At 42.0% G+C, this 27,986-nt stretch overlaps 2 protein-coding genes across 9 annotated transcripts in view; one reads left to right on the top strand and one right to left on the bottom strand.

Annotated features, from left to right (window-relative positions):
• Nucleotides 1–15,329, bottom strand: part of git2a (G protein-coupled receptor kinase interacting ArfGAP 2a) — a 33,302-nt gene extending 17,973 nt beyond the window's left edge. For 6 of the 8 annotated variants that reach the window (XM_045706744.2, XM_014172130.3, XM_082968653.1 and 3 more), the window contains exons 1-11: nucleotides 13,630–14,399; nucleotides 6,120–6,253; nucleotides 5,891–6,003; nucleotides 4,485–4,590; nucleotides 4,307–4,393; nucleotides 3,862–3,992; nucleotides 3,611–3,705; nucleotides 3,332–3,377; nucleotides 1,167–1,218; nucleotides 957–1,029; nucleotides 601–698 (exon numbers count right to left, since the gene is read on the bottom strand). In XM_045706744.2, the coding sequence (XP_045562700.1) occupies nucleotides 601–698; nucleotides 957–1,029; nucleotides 1,167–1,218; nucleotides 3,332–3,377; nucleotides 3,611–3,705; nucleotides 3,862–3,992; nucleotides 4,307–4,393; nucleotides 4,485–4,590; nucleotides 5,891–6,003; nucleotides 6,120–6,253; nucleotides 13,630–13,681 (987 nt within the window). In that variant the 5' untranslated portion in view covers nucleotides 13,682–14,399. Of the gene's footprint in view, nucleotides 1–600; nucleotides 699–956; nucleotides 1,030–1,166; nucleotides 1,219–3,331; nucleotides 3,378–3,610; nucleotides 3,706–3,861; nucleotides 3,993–4,306; nucleotides 4,394–4,484; nucleotides 4,591–5,890; nucleotides 6,004–6,119; nucleotides 6,254–13,629; nucleotides 14,400–15,041 lie in introns of those variants that run through there. The other 2 variants (XM_082968654.1, XM_082968655.1) reach the window with 2 other exon arrangements.
• LOC106585673 (ankyrin repeat domain-containing protein 13A) overlaps nucleotides 14,696–27,986 on the top strand; it is a 38,893-nt gene continuing 25,602 nt past the window's right edge. The window contains exon 1 of the mRNA XM_014172137.3: nucleotides 14,696–14,999. Within this exon, the coding sequence (XP_014027612.1) occupies nucleotides 14,901–14,999 (99 nt within the window). The 5' untranslated portion in view covers nucleotides 14,696–14,900. The remainder of the gene's footprint in view (nucleotides 15,000–27,986) is intronic.

Raw genomic sequence — 27,986 nt, 5'->3', positions numbered from 1 at the left:
CTTCCAAATGGACAATGACCCCAAGCATACTTCCAAAGTTGTGGCAAAATGGCTTCAGGACAACAAAGTCAAGGTATTGGAGTGGCCATCACAAAGCTCTGATCTCAATCCTATAGAAAATGTGTGGGCAGAACTGAAAAAGAGTGTGCGAGCAAGGAGGCCTACAAACCTGACTCAGTTACACCAGCTCTGTCAGGAGGAATGGGCCAAAATTCACCCAAATTATTGTGGGAAGCTTGTGGAAGACTACCCGAAACATTTGACCCAAGTTAAACAATTTAAAGGCAATGCTACCAAATAGTAATTTAATGTATGTAAACTTCTGACCAACTGGGAATGTGATGAAAGAAAAAAAGCTGAAAGAAATCCTTCTCTCTTCAATTATTCTGACATTTCACATTCTTAAAATAAACTGGTGATCCTAACTGACCTAAGACAGGGAATTTTTAATAGGATTAAATGTCAGGAATTGTGAAAAACTGAGTTTAAATGTATTTGGCTAAGGTGCATGTAAACTTCTGACTTCAACTGTATGTAACTAAAGCTATATCAAAGCTCAAAGTACTCGGGAGGGTGGTATACTGTATGCAGCAGGCTTGCCTGGTTTCGTGTTGATGAGTACTCGGGGTTCACAGGAAGGAAAGGCACCACGGTGGTGTCTGTCACCAGCGTGCTGTGGTTCTGTGTCGCCAGCCATACTGTGCAGAACATAGGAGTGTTGCATCAGGGCCATGTTCATTAGGAAACGCAAACAGAAAACTTTTTGCAACAGAAAACAAAAATGCGTGTTTCTTATTGGATAAGTCAAGGTAGTCCCTCCCAGTTTCAGTTGGTTTTCTTCAGTTTGGTGCCTAATGAACACCATCAAGATGTTTAACTGGACATGGTGGACTAAATGCTAAGAAACATGCACTGATGTTACTCCACATCACTGTCGGTCCCTCAGTGTGTCTTACCTGCATCCGTCTCCCGTCTGTCCACCTCGTCATACACGTCCATCGCCAGCTCCTCAAACAAATGATTACTGAGCTGAAATTAAATTTGTGATATGTGAGAAATCAAACCAGAACTAGTTCCATGATATGGTTTGGTTACATTACATGCGTCTCTATGCATTATGTACAGTATGATATTACAATCAAAACCTGAATGACTAGAACACTTACAGACTGGAGTTTCTTCTTTGCTGCCTTTGCCAGTTCTGATAAATCTAAACTGCTATAGATGGAAAAAATAAATCTGCTTAGCCTCTGATTCAGAATGGGTGGGAAAATGGTCAAACCTCATTATGATCAAATACTTACATGTTCCTTATCCATCAAAAGAGAGCAATACAAAAAGAGAACATGCTTCATTTGAATTCAAATGCCAGAACTATGCTATAATAAGACCAGAAATGTAGATTTTGCTCAGATATGCATTATTATAACAATGATTTTGTTGTTTTTAACTATGCAACAACTGCTTTGGCCTATTTCCTCTCATGCTTGTTACAAAAAGCCACAGAACATGTCCTGGCAGGCACAAGAGTTGCATTGCACGGTCAAAGAAACAGCTTATGGTTTCTTAATTATACACTGCTCAAAAAAAATAAAGGGAACACTAAAATAACACATCCTAGATCTGAATGAAAGAAAATCTTATTAAATACTTTTTTCTTTACATAGTTGAATGTGCTGACAACAAAATCACAAAAATAATCAATGGAAATCCAATTTATCAACCCATGGAGGTCTGGATTTGGAGTCACACTCAAAATTAAAGTGGAAAACCACACTACAGGCTGATCCAACTTTGATGTAATGTCCTTAAAACAAGTCAAAATGAGGCTCAGTAGTGTGTGTGGCCTCCACGTGCCTGTATGACCTCCCTACAACGCCTGGGCATGCTCCTGATGAGGTGGCGGATGGTCTCCTGAGGGATCTCCTCCCAGACCTGGACTAAAGCATCCGCCAACTCCTGGACAGTCTGTGGTGCAACATGGCGTTGGTGGATGGAGCGAGACATGATGTCCCAGATGTGCTCAATTGGATTCAGGTCTGGGGAACGGGCGGGCCAGTCCATAGCATCAATGCCTTCCTCTTGCAGGAACTGCTGACACACTCCAGCCACATGAGGTCTAGCATTGTCTTGCATTAGGAGGAACCCAGGGCCAACCGCACCAGCATATGGTCTCACAAGGGGTCTGAGGATCTCATCTCGGTACCTAATGGCAGTCAGGCTACCTCTGGCGAGCACATGGAGGGCTGTGCGGCCCCCCAAAGAAATGCCACCCCACACCATGACTGACCCACCGCCAAACCGGTCATGCTGGAGGATGTTGCAGGCAGCAGAACGTTCTCCACGGCGTCTCCAGACTCTGTCACATGTGCTCAGTGTGAACCTGCTTTCATCTGTGAAGAGCACAGGGCGCCATTGGCGAATTTGCCAATCTTGGTGTTCTCTGGCAAATGCCAAACGTCCTGCACGGTGTTGGGCTGTAAGCACAACCCCCACCTGTGGACGTCGGGCCCTCATTTCACCCTCATGGAGTCTGTTTCTGACCGTTTGAGCAGACACATGCACATTTGTGGCCTGCTGGAGGTCATTTTGCAGGGCTCTGGCAGTGCTCCTCCTGCTCCTCCTTGCACAAAGGCGGAGGTAGCGGTCCTGCTGCTGGGTGGTTGCCCTCCTACACGTCTCCTGATGTACTGGCCTGTCTCCTGGTAGCGCCTCCATGCTCTGGACACTACGCTGACAGACACAGCAAACCTTCTTGCCACAGCTCGCAATGATGTGCCATCCTGGATGAGCTGCACTACCTGAGCCACTTGTGTGGGTTGTAGACTCCGTCTCATGCTACCACTAGAGTGAAAGCACCGCCAGCATTCAAAAGTGACCAAAACATCAGCCAGGAAGCATAGGAACTGAGAAGTGGTCTGTGGTCCCCACCTGCAGAACCCCTCCTTTATTGGGGGTGTCTTGCTAATTGCCTATAATTTCCACCTGTTGTCTATTCCATTTGCACAACAGCATGTGAAATGTATTGTCAATCAGTGTTGCTTCCTAAGTGGACAGTTTGATTTCACAGAAGTGTGATTGACTTGGAGTTACATTGTGTTGTTTAAGTGTTCCCTTTATTTTTTTGAGCAGTATATATCTTTTTTTTTCTAAGCACGATCCCCATAAAGTGATATTTCATTAGTCTGGTCCCAGATCTGTTTAAGCGTTTTTTGACAAATGCTCTGGTTGTCATTTGGCATGACAACAAATATAGGGGTTGGCTGTACAGCACAAACAGTCTGGGACCAGAATAGTATATTACGCATTGACCTACACAATGCTTCCTTACCTGTCGGCCATCTGTGGGACGATGAAGTGTTGGCCATTTTTATGATCTGAAAGCAAGCACGGACATAATATGGATTGTTGTGATTAGAACTCATGGGAGTTACCGTATGTGATGTTGAGTAATCCCTGAAACTAGGCTGCAAACATTGAGTGCGTGTTGATTTAGCAGGCAAAAACAATGTTTCAGAACTATGTTTCAACTGCAGCTGACAGAGGTTCAGAAAAATGGACACAAGGCTTGCAGTCTAGTTTGAGAAGGCGAAGGACTCTCGTCACTTACCAGGCTTTCTCCCACAGAGATAGAAAGCCAGTCTGTCAGTAAGTTCATACTGAATCTCCACCAGCCTATCAGCCAGGTCAAGGTAGCCAGCTTGCCTGAGAAACACACAAGATAAACCAGTTATGCCTCTTCTTGCCCATAACAGCCAGCCTGGTAGCAAAGCCACACTTTTTTTAATTTATGACTTGGATAAAATAAGTTTAATATTCTGAATTGTGAACTATCCCTTTAAAGGCTGGATGCTGCAGTACCTTGCATAGTCAATGGGAGTCTTGGCGCTGGTGTCGGGGGCGCCGGGGTCGGCCCCGTAGACTGTCAGCAGCTCGGCCTGAAACACCTGGCCTGCCTTGGCAGCCACATGCAGCGGCGTATTCCCTTTTTCCTGAAGGAAAGGTAAGACACCACCCATACGTGAACAATTAAAACTAGGAAGAAAGAAAGACTTCAACACATAGATAGGGTGTGAGAAAGGGTAAGGGTCTGTTCACACTGCTTGTGGCATAAACACTACGCCACACTAAAAGGCTTCCTTTTTGGAATGTTTTTTTTTCCACGAGCAGTGTTCTATTAAGTTGCTCTTGTACCTGTGAGCAAAACAGTAATTCTGGTAGTATAAATGTAGTATTAACATGCTGTTAAGGATATGTTTTGAAGCTGGATAGGGGAGAAATTAGATGAGTGATCAGAGAGTCTTACTGGGTGAAAGAAGTTGGCCTGGGCTCCCAGAGAGAGTAACCTCAGACATGTCTCCAGGTTACCAGTTCGGACACTGGAGTGAAGTTGCTGAGAGAAAATAAAATCAACATCTATTAGTAAAATATTGCTAATTCAAGCCGAATAAACCTTCATTTGCACAGCGTGGCTGAGATCTCACCTTGCTTAAGTCCTTGGCAGTGAAGCTGTCGTCATCTCGACAAGGCATCCGGTGGACAAAAGCTAGCATTTGGTATTTGGCCTTTATGAACTCTGTCTTATTTGGGCTATGGGGATGACAAAAAAGAAGAGGGGTAAACAGCAGAGAAATGGAGTAAAGAGCCTCGTGGGAGGATATCCAGCACTTCAATTTCAAGCAACACTCACTCTTAGGTTCCCAATACCCTTGTCAAGCTATCGTGCTGACCCAAACCAGCACTTTGGTGAAGGTGTAACCAGGTCAATGCAGTTTTGCATGGTTCGTATCAGCTCAGTAGTGTGAAAAAGGTTCTAGTGCAACTGGGCTAAATGTCCCTCCTTCATTTGTGAACAAGAGTACACTCCTGGCTCACTAGGCAGCCATCAAACACTCCTGGCTCACTAGGCAGCCATCACACACTCCTGGCTCACTAGGCAGCCATCAAACACTCCTGGCTCACTAGGCAGCCATCAAACACTCCTGGCTCACTAGGCAGCCATCAAACACACCTGGCTCACTAGGCAGCCATCAAACACACCTGGCTCACTAGGCAGCCATCAAACACTCCTGGCTCACTAGGCAGCCATCAAACACACCTGGCTCACTAGGCAGCCATCAAACACACCTGGCTCACTAGGCAGCCATCAAACACTCCTGACTCACTAGGCAGCCATCAAACACTCCTGGCTCACTAGGCAGCCATCAAACACACCTGGCTCACTAGGCAGCCATCAAACACTCCTGGCTCACTAGGCAGCCATCAAACACTCCTGGCTCACTAGGCAGCCATCACACACTCCTGGCTCACTAGGCAGCCATCACACACTCCTGACTCACTAGGCAGCCATCAAACACTCCTGGCTCACTAGGCAGCCATCAAACACTCCTGGCTCACTAGGCAGCCATCAAACACTCCTGGCTCACTAGGCAGCCATCACACACTCCTGACTCACTAGGCAGCCATCACACACTCCTGACTCACTAGGCAGCCATCACACACTCCTGACTCACTAGGCAGCCATCAAACACTCCTGACTCACTAGGCAGCCATCAAACACTCCTGGCTCACTAGGCAGCCATCAAACACTCCTGGCTCACTAGGCAGCCATCAAACACTCCTGGCTCACTAGGCAGCCATCAAACACTCCTGGCTCACTAGGCAGCCATCAAACACTCCTGGCTCACTAGGCAGCCATCAAACACTCCTGGCTCACTAGGCAGCCATCAAACACTCCTGGCTCACTAGGCAGCCATCAAACACTCCTGGCTCACTAGGCAGCCATCAAACACTCCTGGCTCACTAGGCAGCCATCAAACACTCCTGGCTCACTAGGCAGCCATCAAACACTCCTGGCTCACTAGGCAGCCATCAAACACTCATGACTCACTGTACTTTGTCCTGAGGGTTGGCCTTGCGTTTCCCACTCATCACCGACGCTGGGTCCAGTAGAGAGTGTTCCCATATCGAATTTGCACTGTTGTTGTATAACATCTGAACCATCTGATTAAAAGAAAGATATGATCAATTAAATGAAACATACCGACAGCCTGTTCTATTACAAAAGCAGAAAAGGGGATAGCTTTGACCACAGTAAAGGTGTGTGTGTGGGATCTTACCTGTAGCTGTGTAGGAGCCCATGGTGTGTGAGTCAGGTGACGCACTTGGGAGCTGTGTCTGCCCAGACTCCGATGAACACTACAGCACTCGTCGCAGATCAACACACCCCTGTTCACAGAGGCCCAGCGAGGCTCTAAGCACAAAGGAAACAAATACATACCTACAGTAAATACATACCTACAGTAAATACATACATACATCTGAATATTTCACCACTCAATTGCAAAGCCTCATTTGGCTTTTGTTGATTAATTTGTAATACCATGTAGTTGAATACACTGAGAAGGACCTGTGGGGGTAAATGCACTGACACAGTGTCTGATTCTCATCCTAGCCTACAGCTTAATGATCACTCATTACAACAACTGCCACTTTTCATATCATCTAGAGTCTACATCAGCAGTCACTGTTTGAAATCAATCATCAGGCCAACACTTACACGGCTTTCCTTGGTTACTGGCACCTTCCTCATGACTGGGCCTTTCCACTGCTCCTCACATTCATTATTTAAATCTCTGGCATGCTGCCTTTGGCAGCCAGGCCACTTCACTTCTCACTCAGCTGCAAACTCACTCTGGCCCCAGCCTCTCCATTCTGGTGGCATCCCAGTTGGGCTACACTGACAAGACAGCCGACCCAGATACACCCTTGGAATCTATATGCCTGAACTGATCCTGCCTGAACTGATCCTGCCTGTAGATAAAGGAAACCCTATTGAGGCTAACATGGAGACAACCTCAGGGCACATTACTCTGATAGCACTAACTTCTATTGACAGACTTTTTTCAAAGCTGTCACATAATTACAATGCAAGTCATATAAGAAACAGCAAATAGCTCCTATAGGCTAAACTGTCCGTTTAGGTAGTGAAGTCATGCAGAGCGCAAAGTGGAAGTTGAACCACACATTTCCTCTTTCACTAGCTAACTTCCATCTAAACAACCACAAAATATGTGCACATTACAGGATTGTGCACTCCACCGAGCAACGTCTTGGGATGGTAGTCTCCTTCTAGGCTCATGATGGAGGTGAGCATGAGAGATTCATCATATATCACACAGACCTTCAAAGAGAACCGCTAACTGCAGGGAGAACTGAAACTTATCTGAACTTGCACACCGTGCTGCTGGTAAAGTAACAGCAAACACCCAGAGAGAGGGAGGGACAGGCCTACTGAGACAGACTGTATACAAACCATGGAGCAAGACATCACTCACTTTCAGTCTCTTCAAAACACAAGAATGTCAGTATTAAGGGATGTTAGATTTCTGTATTTTCAGCAGCAGTCTCTTCGCTAGTTTAATTTCAAGGTGTGACGCAAATGACTCCAAAACATAGGCTAATCTGGACCCACTTTGTCAATTGAAACCAACAGACCAGCTCTTAAGGCAGGGGGCAACAGATGTACCATGAGGACTGCCTTAATGCCCCCGACCTGCATTCTCCTCACCATGTGACCTGATAAGCACAAGGAGAGAAGTGATCTGCTGATCATTATCTCCAGTCAGAGAATGCTCTGTTTTCAACAACTGAGCCCTGGAGTCAGAACTAAATAGGCTGTGTTTTCTTCTAAACCCCCGTTTATAATGTTTCAGTTGGTTGAGACTTGAGTAGATGTTCACGCCTCCTGGGTAACTTGCTCTTTCACTTCAAAATAGATATATGCAGAACCTTCAGTCAAGAATTGTGGCAAGTACTGCAATGAATGTCTAAATACAGTATCGGTGTCGACAGTGTGTTAGCTTAAACACTTTGTGGCGTTTCATTGAGATGCATGCTGCTAGCTCATGTTACTGACCAACTTACAATTACTTACTCACTATTAACGGGAGCGTCTTAACATCTAAAATGACTACATTTCACTGACAAACTTACCAACATATAGGTTGACTGACAAACAAAATTGCAACTCATAAACAGAGAAGCAAATTGCAAAACTGGTCGACTGGGTGACTGCCACTCTGAAACGATGAGTGGCAGTGGGGTTGTGACGTCTCTCTGGCGACAGCTGAAATGTGTGTGTGTGTGCGCGTGTGTGTGTGTTGGGGCTGCAGACCAGTCAGGCTCCTGCACCTGGTGTACCGTTCTGCGTCTCTTCCTCTTCCTGCCCATATGAGAGCTGGGTGCTGAGAAGCCCACTCTTTCGTCAACAAGTGTAAAGTGCTGCTAAATTAAAACGCACGTCTGTACCCGCTAAAAATATTCAGACCCCAACAACAACTGGTAACAGCCCCACAGACGGGCAGTCCAGGCCAACTGGTGTCAGGAGGGAGGGACTTTGACACATTTTTAGTAGGACTGTCAGGGAATGGGATATAGGAATATGCTGAAATGGATATAAGGAATATGCTGAAATGGATATAATGAAGTGCAATGAGTGGTAAGATACATTGGGTATGGGCTAGCCTACTTCAGAATGGCTCTAGGCTATTACAGGGCAATTCCACGATAAGAGAATGATACTTAGACTCCGATTTTTCACTTTAAAAATGTGTGTCAAACAAAAATCAATGATTGCAAAGTTAAACAAACCATACAACTTTATGCACAAGGAGAACTTTGAACAATTTCAACTAAACATTTGACAAAAACAGATTTCCTTGAAGAACAGTGTAGGTACACGGTCTCAGCGTAATTCTGTTGCTGTAGAATTTAACCATCATCCCCAAGTTGAATTGCTAGAGAGAGCCGGCTGGAGGACGAGATTACGTACAGCTAGGCCTACTTATTGTCACAATAATTAGGCTAGGCCTATTTACTAAGTAGGCTTTTCAATATTATTCTAACCAAGCAGCGTTCCTCTTTAACTTGTCACATTAACAACTGACAAAATGACAATAAAAAGCCCCACCTACCACTGTTTGAGAAACATTTCAGGAAAAAGTGCACATGCTTTAAGCCTTAACGGATTTAAAACTCCCTCCCTATGTACTGATAGAAGAACTTAAATCAGCAGTGGAGGAAGAGGCACAATAAAGATGTGGAACATTTTATACAAAGTCAAATACAATAGCCACAATTCTCACTGCATCCTCAGCAACTAGTCAATTCAGTCAACATCCTGTTTTTCTTCCTACACTAACTGGACAACATCATTCCAGTACGAAACGGACTAAACATTATCCAAAACGGCCCTCACGAAGCAGCATTGAAGCCATTAGACTCTCTCACAGAGAAACAGCATGGTACATGTTTTCTACCCATTTCGGGTGAGCTTGAGGGTGTTTTCACATATAGTCCTCCAAAAGAACAGATCTCAGTCTTTTTTAAAAGAGAACTCTGGAGTAAAAAAAAAAAAATAAGCAAAATAACTTAGTTATCTTTGTATTCACACTGCCCTTGCCTTTGAATGAGGACTCAACTCTTCTGCCAGTTCACTTCACCCATTTTGTGGTCTCAGTCCTCTTTGCATTCACATTGCTACATTCAGAAAGGAACCAAGATCTTTTTACAACATTCACTCAATGCACTCTGGGTTTTCACAAACTGCAGGACAAGCCATTCCATCAGAACGTGTTATCGGACAGCTAGACACCTACTTACATTTTGGAAGTTAATAGATTACAATTATTGTCATCTTTTAACTAAATGCAATCAGAAGATACTATCACTATCAAAATCTAAATATTATTGGTAACAAAATAAAATAGGCCTATCAGAAAAATAACTGCAGATTAAATAATACTGTAATTGAAAATTGTACACCCAATGTACAATTTGCCCCTAAAACAGAATTGCCCCTAAAACAGAATTGAGCTAGAATTGATTTTGTACCCTGTTGTGATTCTCACCAAATATGTTCCCGTCCTCACACTATACAAACCCCACAATCCAATAAACAATTTATGAAGCTCTCTAAGCCAATAGAACAAATATTGAAAACAATTCATCTGAACTGAAAACACTACAAATATTTTTATTTATTTCTGTGCATCCAAAAATGGCACACTTTTTTCCCACGAACCTGCACATCTTCTCTCATTTGTGGTACCAATGTGAGGGGTTATTGACAGGGGAAATGGTGTTGTATTAGTCTAGTGTGGTACGGGAATAATGACAAGTGAACCTGGGGAGCTTTGTGTTCCCATTGCCCTAAAAAAGGGAACCGGACCACGGAATTCAAGCGAACTAAACTCAGACCATCTCTCAAGATGGTCTCAGTTCAGTTTGCTTTGTGACCTCTTTTGAGGGATCTGAGTTCCTTTAGAGTGCTCACACACTGCACAAAAAATTAAGAGAACTGCACTGAGTTCACAAAAATTCTCTGAAAGGGACCAAGTGTGAAAGCACCCTAAATTGTTAGGATATTGTAATTATTCTATAAGATAACAATGTATGGTATTTGTAATGGATTGTTTTGTTTACTAACCACTGATAGAGAGCCTCTGCGTGAAGTGACAACACCATGAATCTTAATTTTTTAAATAAAAATGTCACCTTCATTTACCTATGCAAGTCAGTTAAGAACAAATGAATATTTACAATGACGGCCTACATCGGCCAAACCCGGACGACGCTGGGCCAATTGTGCGCCGCCCTATGGGACTCACAATCACAGCCAGTTGTCATACAACCTTGTAATCTCATGTTGACAGTTGATTCATTTCCCCCAAAATGAACAGCGGAGATTGTAACTATGGGACCGAACCAGTTCAGATGTGGAAGAAGAGTGCACCTGGTCTGATCTCTTACTCATCATCATGGAGGTTTGACAACTTAAAAAGGTACTCAGCGATATGACGTAAATGCAGAAAATAAACAGCATAGTGTGTCAACTTCCGCAACAACTAAGAGAGTTGAAGCTCCCCCCAGTGCACATTTTGTTTTTTGCCCTAGCACTACACAGCTGATTCAACTAGTCAAAGCTTGATGAGTTGGTTATTTGAATTAGCTCTACAGTGCTATGGCAAAAACCAAAATGTGCACGGGGGGGGGGGGGAAGGACCCAGGACAGAGATTGGGAAACCCTACTCTAGGGTAGTGGAATCTAAAACCATGACCACAGGGAAATGTTATCCTTTCTGTCATGATTCTTCAGAAATCTGCAGCCAGCCAGACACAGGAAGACGATCAACACTAAACACCCACAGTCAGTGGTGTATTCATTATGTGAAACACAAACAGAAAATGTTAGCAACAAAAACTAGTTTTTATTGGTCAGATTCATAAAGGTCCCTCCCCGTTTTGTTCCTAGAGTAAACAGTTTCAGTTGAAAAACATTTTGCAATATACGAAACGTTTTGCAATGGAATCCACGTAATGAATACACCTCTGGTGTGCAAAAAGGCTATGGTGAACACAACTACACCACATTGTAAGAGTATATTCTGATATTTGATAGAAGAGACACTTGGTTGTTGTGTGTGTATGCCATGTCATACACTAACAGTTGAAGTCGGAAGATTACATAGCCAAATACATTTAAACTTAGTTCTTCACAATTCCTGACATTTAATCCTAGTAAAAATCCCCTGTCTTAGGTCAGTTAGGATCACCACTTTATTTTAAGAATGTGAAATGTCAGAATAATAGTAGAGAGAACGATTGATTTCAGCTTTTATTTCTTTCATCACATTCCCAGTGGGTCAGAAGTTTACATTGCCTTTAAATGGTTTAACTTGGGTCAAACGTGTCGGGTAGCCTTCCACAAGCTTCCCACAATAAGTTGGGTGAATTTTGGCCCATTCTTCCTGACAGAGCTAGTGTAACAGTCAGGTTTGTAGGCCTCCTTGCTCGCACACACTTTTTCAGTTCTGCCCACAAATATTCTAAAGAATTGAGATCAGGGCTTTGTGATGGCCACTCCAATACCTTGTCTTTGTTGTCCTTAAGCCATTTTGCCAGAACTTTGGAAGTACGCATGGGGTCATTGTCCATTTGGAAGACCCATTTGCGACCAAACTTTAACTTCCTGACTGATGTCTTGAGACGTTGCTTCAATATATCCACATAATTTTCCTACCTCATGATGCCATCTATTTTGTGAAGTGCACCAGTCCCTCCTGCAGCAAAGCACCCCCACAACATGATGCTGCCACCCCCGCGCTTCACGGTCGGGATGGTGATTCTTCGGCTTGCAAGCCTCCCCCTGTTTCCTCCAAACATAACGATGGTCATTATGGCCAAACAGTTCTATTTTTGTTTCATCACACCAGAGGACATTTCTCCAAAAAGTACAATCTTTGTCCCCATGTGCAGTTGCAAACCGTAGTCTGGCTTTTTTATGGCGGTTTTGGAGCGGTGTCTTTTTCCTTGCTGAGCGGCCTTTCAGGTTATGTCTATATAGGACTCGTTTTACTGTGGATATAGATACTTTTGTACTCGTTTCCTCCAGCATCTTCACAAGGTCCTTTGCTGTTGTTCTGGGATTGATTTGCACCAAAGTATGTTCATCTCTAGGAGACAGAACGCGTCTCCTTCCTGAGCGGTATGACGACTGCGTGGTCCCATGGCGTTTATACTTGCGTACTATTGTTTGTACAGATGAACGTGGTACCTTCAGTCGTTTGGAAATTCCTCCCATGGATGAACCAGATGTGTGGAAGTCTACAATTCTTTTCTGAGGTCAATGGCTGATTTCTTTTGATTTCCCCATGATGTCAAGCAAAGAGGCACTGAGTTTGAAGGTAGGCCTTGAAATACATCCACAGGTACACCTCCAATTGACTTAGGCTAATTTACATAATTTATCAGAAGCTTCTAAAGCCATGACATCCTTTCTGGAATTTTCCAAGCTGTTTAAAAGGCACAGTCAACTTAGTGTATGTAAACTTCTGACCCACTGGAATTGTGACAGTGAATTATAAGTGAAATAATCTGTCTGTAAACAATTGTTGGAAAAATTACTTGTGTCATGCACAAAGTAGATGTCCTAACCAACTTGCCAAAACTATAGTTTGTTAACAAAGACATTTGTATATGTAAACTTCCAACTTCAACTGTACCTTGGCAGATTATCAAAAAAGAGGTTTGCAGACTAAAGAGACAATGGTCTGTCTGACACAACAAAACTTCAACCGATAATCACATCAAATACATTGTCATTGTAGCAACACTTTGATAGGAAATCATCTTTGAAATTATGCCTGTAAAATCAAAAAAACATTGCATTGGAATAACCACACCATGATGACATCATGCAAAGACTTGCATGACTCATGCACGGACTCAGGAGATGGCTCTGTGCATTATTGTACATCCAATGAACCAGCAGTAAATACATGTTACACTGTAGTTGACAACGTTGGCTACATAGGGACACTGCTTGTGACAAAACTGAAGGCCACAGCTGCCAACAACTCAACTGTCCTAGGTACCTAGTTTATCTAACCTAATATCATGCTTAATTTGAGCTCATATACGTGCTAGCTACATAAACCAACACATCAGTCTATTTAGCTAGTTATAGCTAAATTTATTAGCCATATTGATACTTGACAGATATTCTGCCTGGATTGTGTATGGTTTGGCTAACCACAGCTAGCTACTCAGTAACGTTAAGTGACTTACCTGGCACACTGCAATCCGCGCATAACTCACTATTCCTTAATCGTTTAGACATCCTTGCAGAGATACAAATGTCAATGGAATTGGCGAGTCTGTTTATTTACCCATTTGCTGCGGTGGCAGAATGTAGCTAAGCGAATAACATAAAAACAGCTGTTGAAAAAAAATACAGCTCAGTTTGGCATGGAGGAAATAGGAACTACGAAGAAAATCTGGTTCCTCTATTTAGTTTCTTGCTCCAACAACGCTACCGTACCGCTAAATGACTTATGTTAGCAGCTTGCACACAACAAGCAGCTGCGATTGTCACGACGGAAACGCTCTTGCCACTAGTCTGTAACAGCCAGAGGAAGAGGCGAGATGCTCTTTGCGTTAGCCGAGCCAGCTCGTCAAAGTACACTCTGGAATTACGAAATATATCCAACGTGGACAGCGGACTGCAGCAATACACTCCGTAAAAACAATGTCTAATTCGGTGGCTGACAGAACGCAAACCGCTAGTGGATGATGTAGCTACGGGGTGAACTACCTGTACATAATGTAAAATGGTCAGCCAAACGACTAGCTAGGTAGCTAGCTACTGACATCATTTTTAATTAAACAAGTTGAGCAAACTAGCTAGCCGTCTGCCAAATATGTGTGCTAGCTACACTGAGCTATAATAAGAAGGCTAACGAGTTGTTGTTGTTGTGGGAAAGGGATGTGACGTCTAGGGTAAACGAGATTGGGGGAATTGTGTAATTGATTTGCAGTTTAATTGCGCAACATGCACCACTTACAATAATAAAGCATAATTCTATATTTACCATACTAAATCAAATTATATTTACGAAAAAGTATTTGGCACAAATTAGTAAAGACCTGCTTCCCCTGGCCATAGCGTAAATGGTCACGTCCTTGCTTGGAACAATCCATTTCTCAAGGGGACTAAATTATTAGTAAATATTGAACTTAACTTTTCTTTATTTCAGAAATATATACATGTACTTATATTTATTGAGAAATATAGTCCAATATTGGTATTTATCCTCTGCCAAAATGAGTTTGTAGAACACAGTTTATTTCAAACACCCCTATCACAATAGTCTCAACTCGACACTTCCTTGTTTTTCGAAAGTTTTATTTTGTAGAAGTTGACTAGCAAAATTTGACATGAATCCTGTCGGAATATGGAGATGATTTGATTCATATTTCTTCAACTTTAACGTTTAGCTTAGGTTGTCCATGGCTGTAAATATACGCTAGCTACATTGAGAAGTTCGAAGTAGGGGAAGATGTTATCCGCGGTCAACGAAGATTTTAGGGTGAAGTTTCCACTACATTCATTGGTCTGGGAAAATGATTACAGGAATTTGGAAAACGAGTCAACAAAGGTATGTCAAAATATGGACTCTGAGCTAGCTACAACTACTCACCCGGTTGGCCGCCTTTTCTAGCTACATCTCTATCTGCTTCAAAATGGCTGAAACCGGCGTTAGCTACTTTGCTAACTTCTTGCTAGTTACCGGCGTTAGCTACTTGGCCTGACATGCAGAACCATACAATTTGACAGGTGTAATTCCTAGGTATGCAATTATATCCACTCACAGAATGCCATGTTGCAACAATGATCGCGATGATACACGTGTATTTTAACATAACTAACTAGTCAGCCTTCTAACTAATAGGTTCCACTTTGCATGGGCTATTAACTGGTGTTCGACACGACACAAGGGGTGTGTTCATTGGTCGCAGACCGTTGCCGGAAACCGTTTCATTTAGGATCCAAAGATTATGGATATACTGACAAGATACATGTCTCTCCGCCATAACAATAGGAGTCGTTGTCCACAAAGCGGCACGGTGGGCTGTCTGTCTCTCCTTTATTTGGCTTGGTGGATACATCTCATTATTGTAATCTGTTTTTGAATATTCGATGGGGTTGTTGACGTTAACTGCCTGTATTCAATGGAGAGAGATGCTATGCTACAGGGAGTTACCGGCTTCCTTAAAGCAAGGTGTAATTACTTTGATTCCCGAACCTAATAAGGATAGTCTTTATATAGACAACTGGATGCCCATTAGGCTGTTGAATAATGATGGAAAATGATTTGCCCTGGTATTTGTTAAGAGGTTGAAACAAGGCTTATATCATATAATTGATGAAGAACAATCTGGTTTTGTGCATGCTCGACACATTAGTCATAACATCAGGTTGATCTTAGATATGATTGACTATAATGACCTCATCCTTGATAATAGTTTTCTTATGTTTGTTGATTTTTATAAAGCTTTTGACACTGTAGAACATGAGTTTATGTTCAAAGCAATAACTTTTTTGCGGTTTGGTAACTTTAAAAAAAAGCAGTCCCAACTTCATATAGTGGTTGTACTTGCTCTGTGAAATTAGCTCACGGGACATCCCGTGGCATTAGGCAGGGCTGCCCAATTAGTCCATTTTTTTTATTGGTTACTCAAATTATGGCTCTTAATATCAAGAAAGGGAATTTTCAAGGTGTTTCAGCACTTGGCAAGGAATTTAAACTATGTCAACTGGCTGATGATACCACCATATTTTCGAGAGACAGGAATGAGGTTTCTAAAGCAGTTTCCTGTATTGAAGACTTTTCCATAGTTTCAGGTTTAAAATTAATATCAATAAATCAGTCTTATTTCCACTCAAGGACTGTGTTTTACAGAAAGTATATAGTATCCCAATTAAAGATAAGGTAACTTATCTTGTAATTGTTATATGTGTAACCGATGTGAAATGGCTAGTTAGTTAGCGGTGGTGCGTGCTAATAGCGTTTCAATCAGTGACGTCAGTCGCTCTGAGACCTGAAGTGGTTGTTCCCCTTGCGTTGCAAGGGCCGCGGCTTTTGTGGCGCGATGGGTAACGATGCTTCGTGGGTGTCAGTTGTTGATGTGTGTAAGGGTCCCTGGTTCGAGCCCTGAGGCCTGAAGTGGTTGTTCCCCTTGCGTTGCAAGGGCCGCGGCTTTTGTGGCGCGATGGGTAACGATGCTTCGTGGGTGTCAGTTGTTGATGTGTGTAAGGGTCCCTGGTTCGAGCCCTGAGGCATGAAGTGGTTGTTCCCCTTGCGTTGCAAGGGCCGCGGCTTTTGTGGCGCGATGGGTAACGATGTTTCGTGGGGTGTCGGTTGTTGATGTGTGCAAGGGTTCCTGGTTCGAGCCCGGGTTGGGGCGAAGAGAGGGACGGAACCTACACTGTTACATTGATGCTGTTGACCCGGATCATTGGTTGCTGCGGAAAAGGAGGAGGTAACCGATGTGAAATGGCTAGTTAGTTAGCGGTGGTGCGTGCTAATGTGACGTCACTCGCTCTGAGACCTGAAGTGGTTGTTCCCCTTGTGTTGCAAGGGCCGCGGCTTTTGTGGCGCGATGGGTGTAACGATGGGTGTCAGTTGTTGATGTGTGCAAGGGTCCCTGGTTCGAGCCCAGGTTGGGGCGAAGAGAGGGATGGAGAACAATTGTAAAGGACATATGCAAGGATGAAAAACAAAGGAGTGAATTAAACTTTAACCCCAGTATTGAGAAAACATAGAAGCAGTTCAACCTCTGCTTACTGAGAGATATTTCATTATATGGTCGGGTTTTATTGTCCAAAGCTGAAGGGTTATCGGTTTATGTCTTGTTGTAAAGGACTGAGATAAGATTTTTTTACAATTGTATTTGGAGGAACAAGCCTCACTATCTACGGAAAGATATTCTCAGTATTACCCAAGAACAAGGAGGTCTTGAGTTTTTATATTTCAATACTCTAAATAATACTTTAAAAATAAATTGGATTCTGAAGTATATTAAGAACCAGAACAGTATTTGGAATGTTTTCCTTAAGTATTTATTTGACTGTTGTTGGTTTAGAATTTCTGCTTCGGTGTAATTTTGATGTTGATAAAATCCCAGTAAAATTGGCCAAATTCCATAAGGAGACACTTTTAGCTTGGATGTTAGCATTTAAACATAATTATTTCCCTCACAGATACTTTCTATGGAACAACAAAGATATACGATTTAAAAACAAGCCTCTTTTTTTTCGAAACTGGTTTGAGAATAAAATTATTTTGGTTGGTCAGTTACTGAATGAGGATGGATATCTACTCCCATATGGGGAATTTCATGATAAGTTTCTAATTCCAATTGTAACCGATGTGAAGTGGCTATTTAGTTAGCGGTGGTGCGAGCTAATAGCGTTTCAATCAGTGACGTCACTCTGAGACTCTGAGACCTGAAGTGGTTGTTCTCCTTGCGTTGCAAGGGCCGCGGCTTTTGTGGCGCGATGGGTAACGATGTGGGCGTCAGTTGTTGATGTGTGCAAGGGTCCCTGGTTCGAGCCCAGGTTGGCGCAATAACCCCAAAATAATATGCGTTTGTTTTTGATGCAATTCCAAGGGGTGTTGTATTTTTTATTTTATTTTATTCCTCTGTGTTTGATGTAAGTAACAGATTTACATTAAAATATATTAATTGGCAATATTAACATCCTCAAAGGTAAATGTAGTAATAAACAGATTAGGAATATTGTTTGTGATACTACAATTCCCTCAGCAAGATTTTTTGGTTGAATGTCTATGGTGATAAACAATGGTGGAAAGCATGGAAAATTGCTAACAAATATTGTATCAGTAACAAGTTAAAGGACGTTTCATTTAAAATGTTACATAGAATGTATCCTGTGAAACATGTTTTGGAAAGATTCAAGCTGAATATTGACTATAATTGTGATTTCTGTGGAATGGAGAAGGAGACCATTTTTCATTTGTTTTTTACCTGTATTTATAGTATAATTTTTGGGATTGACATACAGAACTTTCTTACGAAGAAAACAGGACCAGTTGTACAATTTAATGGTTTTGATATCATTTATTTCAGAAATTCTGACATTGATAAAGATGTAGTATGTTTAATTCAACTGCTAATAATATTAGGTACGTTTCATATTCACAAATGCAAATAGTCTAAATCAAAACTTAACTTTTTTCACTTTATAAATGAATTTAAACAATATGGCACTAGTAAAACAAAAAGGCAATTCAAACTTGTTGTATTATTAATTAATATGATTTGTTTGTTTAGGATTCCTGGCAATGTAAATAGTTTATGTATGCTTGTTTGCATGTGACTATTCATCTTTTGTTAATAACAAATAAATAATAATAAATGAATGAAAAGTTATGCTAATACCTCATGCTATAAATATGCATAGCCATCTCGAGACAACTCCGATAGTGTTTTTTCTCAAATTTGCCGGGATGTCACGTGTCCCACTTTTTATTTAACCTTTATTTAACTAGGCATGTCAGTTAAGAACAAATTCTTATTTACAATGATGGCCTAGCCCGGCCAAACCCTCCCCTAACCTGGACGACGCTGGGCCAATTGTGTGCCACGGAGGGCCCACTGCCTTAGACCGCTGTGCCACTCGGTCCCACTTATATCAGTACAGTCGTAAAAACATAATCATTACAAACTTCTATTAGATCATAATAAACATCACATAGCAATTAAGCCATCATTTTTTTGTTGAAGACCAAATTCGACACTCTCATTGACATCCATACAAAAACGTATTGCTTGGTTGGCGAAACAATGAAGTTGGGCCTTTCTTTTCCTCTTCCTCTCCCGGTGTAATCATAACGCCAAACACTTACAAAACGTTTCTATTGGACAAGTTTAGCAAAGAGGGCGGGACCTACCTGAATGTGTCCAAAAGAAACACTTGTTTTTGTTGCTTGGGGTAATGTTTACGCCCCAGAATTTGTCCAATAGTAGGCAGGGCAAACCCATTTTTGTGATCTCGGGTCTACACTGAACAAAAATATAAAAGCAACATGTAAAGTGTTGGTCCCATGTTCCATATGCACAAAAGTCTTCTTTCTCTCAAATGTTGTGCACAAATTTGTTGACATCCCTCTTAGTGAGCATTGCCAAAATAATCCATCCACCTGACAGCTGTGGCATATCAAGAAGCTGATTAAACAGCATGATCATTACACAGCTTGTTCTGGGGACAATAAAAGGTCACGTCTTAACCAACTTCAGTGGGCAAATTCTCACCTTCGATGGCCACATTTTTATTTGATTTGGCCATCGAAGGTGAGCATTTGCCCACTGAAGTCATTTTTGGCCATCGAAGGTGAGCATTTTCCCACTGAGTGGGGTTCAGCGTCGTAACCGACTTGAGTGGGCAAATGCTCGCCTTCGATGGCCAGTGGCATACTGGAGAAGTGTGCTCTTCACGGATGAATCCCGGTTTCAACTGTACCGAGGAGATGGCAGACAGAGTGTATGGCGTCGTGTGGGCGAACGATTTGCTGATGTCAACGTTGTGAACCCCATGGTGGGGTTATGGTATGGGCAGGCAGGCATGTTTCAGCATGATAATACACAGCCCCATGTCGCAAGGATCAGTACACAATTCCTTGAAGCTGAAAATGTCTCAGTTCTTCCATGGCCTGCATACTCACCAGAATTGTAACCCATTAAGAAGATTTGAGATGCTCTGGATTGACGTGTACGACTGCGTGTTCCACTTCCCACAATATCCAGCAACTTCACACAACCATTGAAGAGGAGCAGGACAATATTCCACAGGGCACAATCATCAGCCTGATCAACTCTATGTGAATGAGATTTGTCACGCTGCATGAGGCAAATGGTGGTCACACCAGATACTGACTGGTTTTCTGATCCACGCCCCTACCTTTTTTTTTGTGACCAACAGATGCATGTATGCATCAGTCATGTGAAATCCATAGATTTATTTTATTTCAATTGACTGATTTCCTTATGAACTGTAATTCAAAATCTTTGAAATTGTTCACTGTTCATCAAAATAATAGCATGTTTTTGGACACATTCAGCCGTTTTGACCTGATTTATGTACAATACAATTGGAAATTAATGTTGAAAGTTAAATTTATATTCCTAAAACGTAAGTTAAAAATGATGCCGTCTCTGCTTCCTGTTGACAAGACATTTGAATAAATAGCCCAATGTCAACTGTTTTAAAGTGCCCAAATGAATGACTAATATGCAGAAACAGTTTGTTTATATATTGAAAACCTAAACATAAAATGTACTATCTACACATACAGTGCCTTCAGAAAGTATTCATATCCCTTGACTTATTACACATTTTGTTGTTACAACCTGAATTCAAAATGGATTAAATCAACAACTAAAGAAATGCACCTGTTATATAACACACAATACCCCATAATGTCAATGTGAAAACATGTTTTTAGACATTTTTGCAAATGTATTCAAAATGAAATGCGAAAATATCTCATTTTCATAAGTATTCACATCCTGAGTCAATGCATGTTAAAATCACATTTTGGCAGCGATTACAGCAGTGAGTCTTTTGGGGTAAGTCTCCAAAAGCTTTGCACACCTGGATTGTGCAATATTTGCCCATTATTCTTAAAAAAATTATTCCAGTTCTGTCAAATTGGGTTTTGATCATTGCAAGACATTCCCTTTCAAGTCTTGCCAAAGATTTTCATGCAGATTTATGTCAAAACTGTAACTCGGCCACTTAGGAACATTCACTGTCTTCTTGGTAAGCAACTCTAGGGTAGATTTGGCCTTGTGTTTTAGGCTATTGTCCTACTGAAAGGTGAATGAATTGCCCAGAGTCTGGTGGAAAGCGGACTGAAACAATTTTATCCTGGAAAAACTCCCCAGTCCTTAACTATTACAAGCATACCCATAACATGATGCACTATGCTTGAAAATATGGAGAGTGGTACTCAGTAATGTGTTGTATTAGATTTGCCCCAAACATAACACTTTGTATTCGGGAAAAAAAGTTAATTGCTTTGCAACATTTTTTTGCATTATTACCTTGCCTTGCTCCAAAAAGGATAAATATTTTTGAAATATTCTGTACAGGCTTCGTTCTTTTTGCTATGTCAATTAGGTTAGTATTGTGGAGTAACTACAATGTTGTTGATCCATCCTCAGTTTTCTCCTATCACAGCCATTAAGTTAAGTACCAGTAAACTGTTTGGACACATCTTCTCATTCAAAGGTTTTTCTTTATTTTTTATATTTTCTACATTGTAGAATAATAGTGAAGACATCAAAACTATGAAATAACACCTATGGAATCATGTAGTAACCAAATAAGTGTTAAACAAATAAAAATATATTTTATATTTTTCAAAGTAGCCACCCTTCCTTGATGACAGCTTTGCACACTCTTGGCATTCTCTCAACCAGCTTCACCTGGAATGCTTTTTCAACAGTCTTGAAGGAGTTCCCACATATGCTGAGCAATTGTTGGCTGCTTTTCCTTCACTCTGCGGTCCAACTCATCCCTAACCATCTCAATTGGGTTGAAGTCGGGTGATTGTGGAGCCCAGGTCATCTGATGCAGCACTCCATCACTCTCCTTCTTGGTCAAATACAGCCTGGAGGTGTGTTGGGTCATTGACCTGTTGAAAACAAATAATAGTCCCACTAAATGCAAACCAGATGGAATGGCATATCGCTGCAGAATGCTGTGGTAGCCATGCTTGTTAAGTGTGCCTTAAATTCTAAATAAATCACTGACAATGTCACCAGCAAAGCACCCCAACACCATCACACCTCCTCCTCCATGCTTCACGGTGGGAACCTCACATGCAGATATCATCTGTTCACCTTCTCTGCGTCTCACAAAGACACTGCGGTTGGAACCAAAAATCTCTAATTTGGACTCCAGACCAAAGGACAGATTCCCACCAGTCTAATGTCCATTGCTTGTGTTTCTTGGCCCAAGCAAGTCTCTTCTTATTGGTGTCCTTTAGTAGTGGTTTCTTTTCAGCAATTCAACCATGATGGCCTGATTCACGCAGTCTCTGGACTTGGTATTTTACCAAATAGGGCTATCTTCTGTATACCACCCCTACCTTGTCACAACAGAAACGATTGGCTCAAACGCATTAAGATGGAAAGAAATTCCACAAATTAACTTTTAACAAGGCACGCCTGTTAATTGAAATGCATTCCAGGTGACTACCTCATGAAGCTGGTTGAGAGAATGCCAAGAATGTGCAAAGCTGTCATCAAGGCAAAGGGTGGCTACTTTGAAGAATCTCAAATCTCAAATATATTTTCATTTGTTTAACACTTTTTTGGTTACTACATGTTTCCATATGTGTTATTTCATAGTTTTGCTGTCTTCACTATTATTCTAGAATGTAGAAAATAGTACAAATAAAGGGAAAACCCTTGAATGAGTAGGTGTGTCCAAACCTTTGACTGATACTGTAACTGTTTTAAAGTCCCCATTGGTCTCATGGTGAAATCCCTGAGCGTTTCCTTCCTCCCCGGCAACTGAGTTAGGAAGGACGCCTGTATCTTTTTAGTGGCTGGGTTTTATTGATCCACCATCCAAAGTCTTTTTAATAACTGCACCATGCTCAAAGGGATATTCAGTGTCTGCTTTTTCTTATTTTAACCCATCTACCAATATGTGCCCTTCTTTGCGAGCCATTGGAAAACCTCCCTAGTCTTTGTGGTTGAGTCTGTGTTTGAAATGTACTGCTCGACTGAGGGACCTTACAGGTGTGTGTGGGGTACAGAGTTGAGGTAGTCATTAAAAAATCATGTTAAACACTATTATTGCAGACAGAGTGAGTCCATGCAACGTAATATGTGACTTGTTAAGCACAATTTTACTCCAGAATTTATTTAGGTTTGCCATAACAAAAGGGTTGCATACTTATTGACTCAAGACATTTCAGCTTTTTATTTTTAATTCATTTGGGGGTGTTGTATGTAGGCCACTGACCAAAAATCTGAATATAACCCATTTTAAATTTGGGCTATAACACCTTTTTTTTTTAAAGTTACACCGACAGCTTCATTACGTTTTGGTACACCAGAATTACATTCATTTCCAATGAAACGCTGCGTTTGCCTTGCAGCATTGCATTGCAGAAGCAGTTGCAGTGCGTTTGGTGTGGTGCATACGTATGCTTCAAACTGTATGTGTAGACGGCTTGACAGAAATGGTAGCAGAAGGTGAATGTTGAACTTTTGTTGCATACATATACAGATGATGCTGCGTACTATTTTGCACAATGACGCTGTCTGTGTGTTCGAAGCGTTAAGGGGTGTGAATACTTTCTGAAGGCCCTATACATGTGGAACAATAATAATCATGGGCTGTTCCAAAATACCACAACTAAAAAGCCAAATGGAATCTGGAGATATTTTTTACATCACTGGTTAGAGGACAACTTGCAGAACACAGTGAGCAACATTTTAGAATGTTGTATTTTGATACAGGGGTCACCAAAACAGAAAGAGAAACGCAACACTGTTTTGTCAATCACTTATATCGATTGTCACGTTGAAATCAATTGCGTGAGAGGGTATTTTTATGTCCTGTTAACTACCACAGCTCACAAACCATTCCCCAATCTGAGAATAATGTGTACATCCCTTGTTAGAGGACAAATTGTAGAAGACGGCTAGCTACATTTTTGAAGTGTTGCATTTTGATTCAAGTGGGTCGCCAATGCGGTAATTGTAAGGCAACTATTTTTTTGTTAATCACTTCCATGGAGATCACGTTGAAATCAACAGAACAGGGGCAAACGTTTGGGGTGTAGGTCTGTTTAAATAAACACTATTCAAATGCCACACGGAAACTTGAAATAACCTATACATAGTTGGTTAAATGAGACTTTGTAGAAGGCTTATATCTATATTTTTGAATATCGGATGTTGATTTCAGGAGGCTGCCTTCACGGAAAAAGGAACAAACGTACAGTTCTGAATAGAACTACTGTTCTCTGAAGGAGGGTACGAGGTATAGCATACTAGGGGGAGTCAATGACCAATCTTATTCACCTGAAAACTAAAAACACGCCAATCTGGCCAATGGATGCCGAGCCTGCCCTCGATAGCCCCACCTTCCTGGCTATAATACCGGGCCTTGCATTCATTTCCTCAATTCAGTACCACTCATCAGCAAGCCCAAACCCCTTGACGGAGCAGGGCCAAAATATGTTATACCGCGTTCCCTCCTTCAGGGAGATGGAGTTATATTTATAACTGTAGTTTCCCATTCAGTCGGTCACTCTGTATAACATACTATGGAGACATGCACTCACGCCCGACATACAATCACACCCGAAACCGGCTCAGAAGGTACCAAACTAGGAGCCCCACAGCAGCCTAAGCACACACAGGTTCCACCGGCTCCAAAAAGGGGTTACAGAAGCCACCTTTTTCCCCAATAATACTTACCCGAGAAGCTTGAACTGTCGGAGCCCATATAGAACCTCTGCAACCTGGCTATGCACACTGACACGCTGCCACTGCAGCTAAAGTCCATAGACCCCACAATTTCAAGAACAATACTTAGCTTGCAAGCCTGAAATGTAAACTCATATAACGATCCGCAAGTGCAAAACAACAGAACACTTGTCGTGACTTGTCGCGCTGCATATCATCGACCCGGCCTCAGACAACACCATTCAAGGTCATTTCACCTGAAGACACTTCGCCAGCAGCCCCAATCTTTCTCAGAAAGTCAGCCTGACGCCCAATGGAAGTTGAACCCAGCTGGAGACAATGGTCAGACGAACTGGTCCGAGCCAAATCCTCCTGAGCATGTTTCCACCTCAGGCAAACAGGACAGCACTTGTAAGTATTTTTATTGTGAAACCACATACCATAGGGCACGGTCGGAGGTTCAAACTCGGCTGGTTAGACTTTTTGAACTTTACTCAAGCAAGGAAGCACTGGCTACACAGGCAGAGCAGAAAGTAGTGGGGTTTTAGCAAACACAAATCCTACCCAATCAAGGAAGTATTAGCTACACAAGCAGAGCAGAAAGTAGTTGTTTTTAGCAAGTACAAAGGACCGAGTTTGGGAAACCCTGATCTAGGTGGATGTGTACTGTCTTTGACGAAATTAATGCAAATTGAGGAAATTAATGTGAGCCCCGGTATTATAGCCAGGAAGGCGTGTTTTCAGTTTTCTTCAGGTGAATATGATTGGTCGTTGACTCCACATAGTATGTTATACCGAGTGACCGACTGAAGGGAACCACTTTTTCTGTAAGTTATTTTCAACTAATCATAACGCGGCATAGGATATCAGGTTTGCTGTTATTTAAAGGAAAATGTCAATTACTCTACTTCATTATCATCCTCAGCACAACCCCAACATCAACGTATGTGAAAATGGCACATTTCTATTTTTTGTAGTAAAAAAGATGGCAAAAGATAAGTGTTGCCAACGACCTCATCAACCAATGCCTACTCATAATTGGTCAAAATCACACAATGATTTAAAAAATATATATATATTTCACCTTTATTTAACCAGGTAAGCTAGTTGAGAACAAGTTCTCATTTACAACTGCGACCTGGCCAAGATGAAGCAAAGCAGTGCGACACAAACAACAACACAGAGTTACACATGGAATAAACAAGCGTATAGTCAGTAACACAATAGGAAAAAAAGAAAATCTATATACAGTGTGTGCAAATGGCGTGAGGAGGTAAGGCAATAAATAGGGCATAGTAGCGAAGTAATTACTATTTAGCAGATTAACACTGTAGTCATAGATGAGCAGATGATGATGATGTGCAAGTAGTGATACTGTTGTGCAAAAGAGCAGAAAAGTAAATAAAAACAATATGGGGATGAGGTAGGTAGATTGGGTGGGCTATTTACAGATGGACTATGTACAGCTGCAGTGATCGGTTAGCTGCTCAGATAGCTGATGTTTAAAGTTAGTGAGGGAAATGTAAGTCTCCAGCTTCAGCGATTTTTGCAATTCGTTCCAGTCACTGGCAGCAGAGAACTGGAAGGAAAGGCGGCCAAAGGAGGTGCTGGCTTTGGGGACGACCAGTGAGATAATACTGCTGGAGCGCGTGCTACGGGTGGGTGTTGTTATCGTGACCAGTGAGCTGAGGTAAGGCGGAGCTTTACCTAGCATAGACTTATAGATGACCTGGAGCCAGTGGGTCTGGCGACGAATATGTAGCGAGGGCCAGCCGACTAGAGCATACAGGTCGCAGTGGTGGGTGGTATAAGGGGCTTTGGTAACAAAACGAATGGCACTGTGATAGACTGCATCCAGTTTGCTGAATAGAGTATTGGAAGCTATTTTGTAGATGACATCGCCGAAGTCGAGGATCAGTAGGATAGTCAGTTTTACTAGGGTAAGTTTGGTGGCGTGAGTGAAGGAGGCTTTGTTTACGAATTAGAAAGCCGATTCTAGATTTGATTTTGGATTGGAGATGTTTGATATGAGTCTGGAAGGAGAGTTTACAGTCTAGCCAGACACCTAGGTATTTATAGTTGTCCACATATTCTAGGTCCGAACCGTCCAGTGTAGTGATGCTGGTCGGGCGGGCGGGGGCGGGCAGCGAACGGTTGAAAAGCATGCATTTGGTTTTACTAACATTTAAGAGCAGTTGGAGGCCACGGAAGGAGTGATGTATGGCATTGAAGCTCGTTCGGAGGTTAGTTAACACAGTGTCCAAAGAAGGGCCAGATGTATACAGAATGTTGTCATCTGCGTAGAGGTGGATCAGGGAATCACCCGCAGCAAGAGCGACATCGTTGATATATACAGAGAAAAGAGACGGCCCGAGAATTGAACCCTGTGGTACCCCCAAAGAGACTGGCAGAGGTCCGGACAACAGGCCCTCCAATTTGACACACTGAACTATCTGAGAAGTAGTTGGTGAACCAGGTGAGGCAGTCATTTGAGAAGTTAAGGCTATTGAGTCTGCCGATAAGAATACGGTGATTGACAGAGTCAAAAGCCTTGGCCAGGTCGATGAAGACGGCTGCACAGTACTGTCTTTTATCGATTACCGATGATGTCATTGGAAGCACTTATATTCCTCAGTCTTTTTTACAAAAAAACATTGAAATGCACCATTTTTACATATGTTGATGTTGGGGTGGTGCTGGAGATGATGAATTTGAAGTTTAAAAAATGGTGAAGTTTCCCTTTAAGTGATCGTTGGACTGTCAAATCTGTTTATTGGTGTGGCCAGCGACTTTTATAGACTTTCTGTGTTTGCAAACATTGCCGCACGGGGGCGATGCGCGCATGTTGGTGGCAGAGCACTGGGGAGTTCTTATAGAATGGCAGCAAAAAAGCCTCTATTTGCATGTAGCTTATGAGTGCATTTCACACATTTTGGATTAAAATAGGATTTTAAGGCTTGATATAATGTAATATAATGTCTGTCATCATTGCAAATCAACTGCATTATACTTAAAAAAAACGCTTCAGCTTCAACCAGTTAAATGCTACAGCCTATGTCAATGAGCGTTAGCATTCTAGCTAACAATTGCTGCATCCAAAATAGTTATTTTGCAAAGATCGCAACCTA

This window comes from Salmo salar, chromosome 24 (genome assembly GCF_965601325.2).
Source record: "Salmo salar chromosome 24, fSalSal1, whole genome shotgun sequence".
Lineage (NCBI taxonomy): Eukaryota > Metazoa > Chordata > Actinopteri > Salmoniformes > Salmonidae > Salmo > Salmo salar.
The sequence above is the reverse complement of the archived record's forward strand: the minus strand, read 5'-3'. Positions and strand labels throughout refer to the sequence as shown.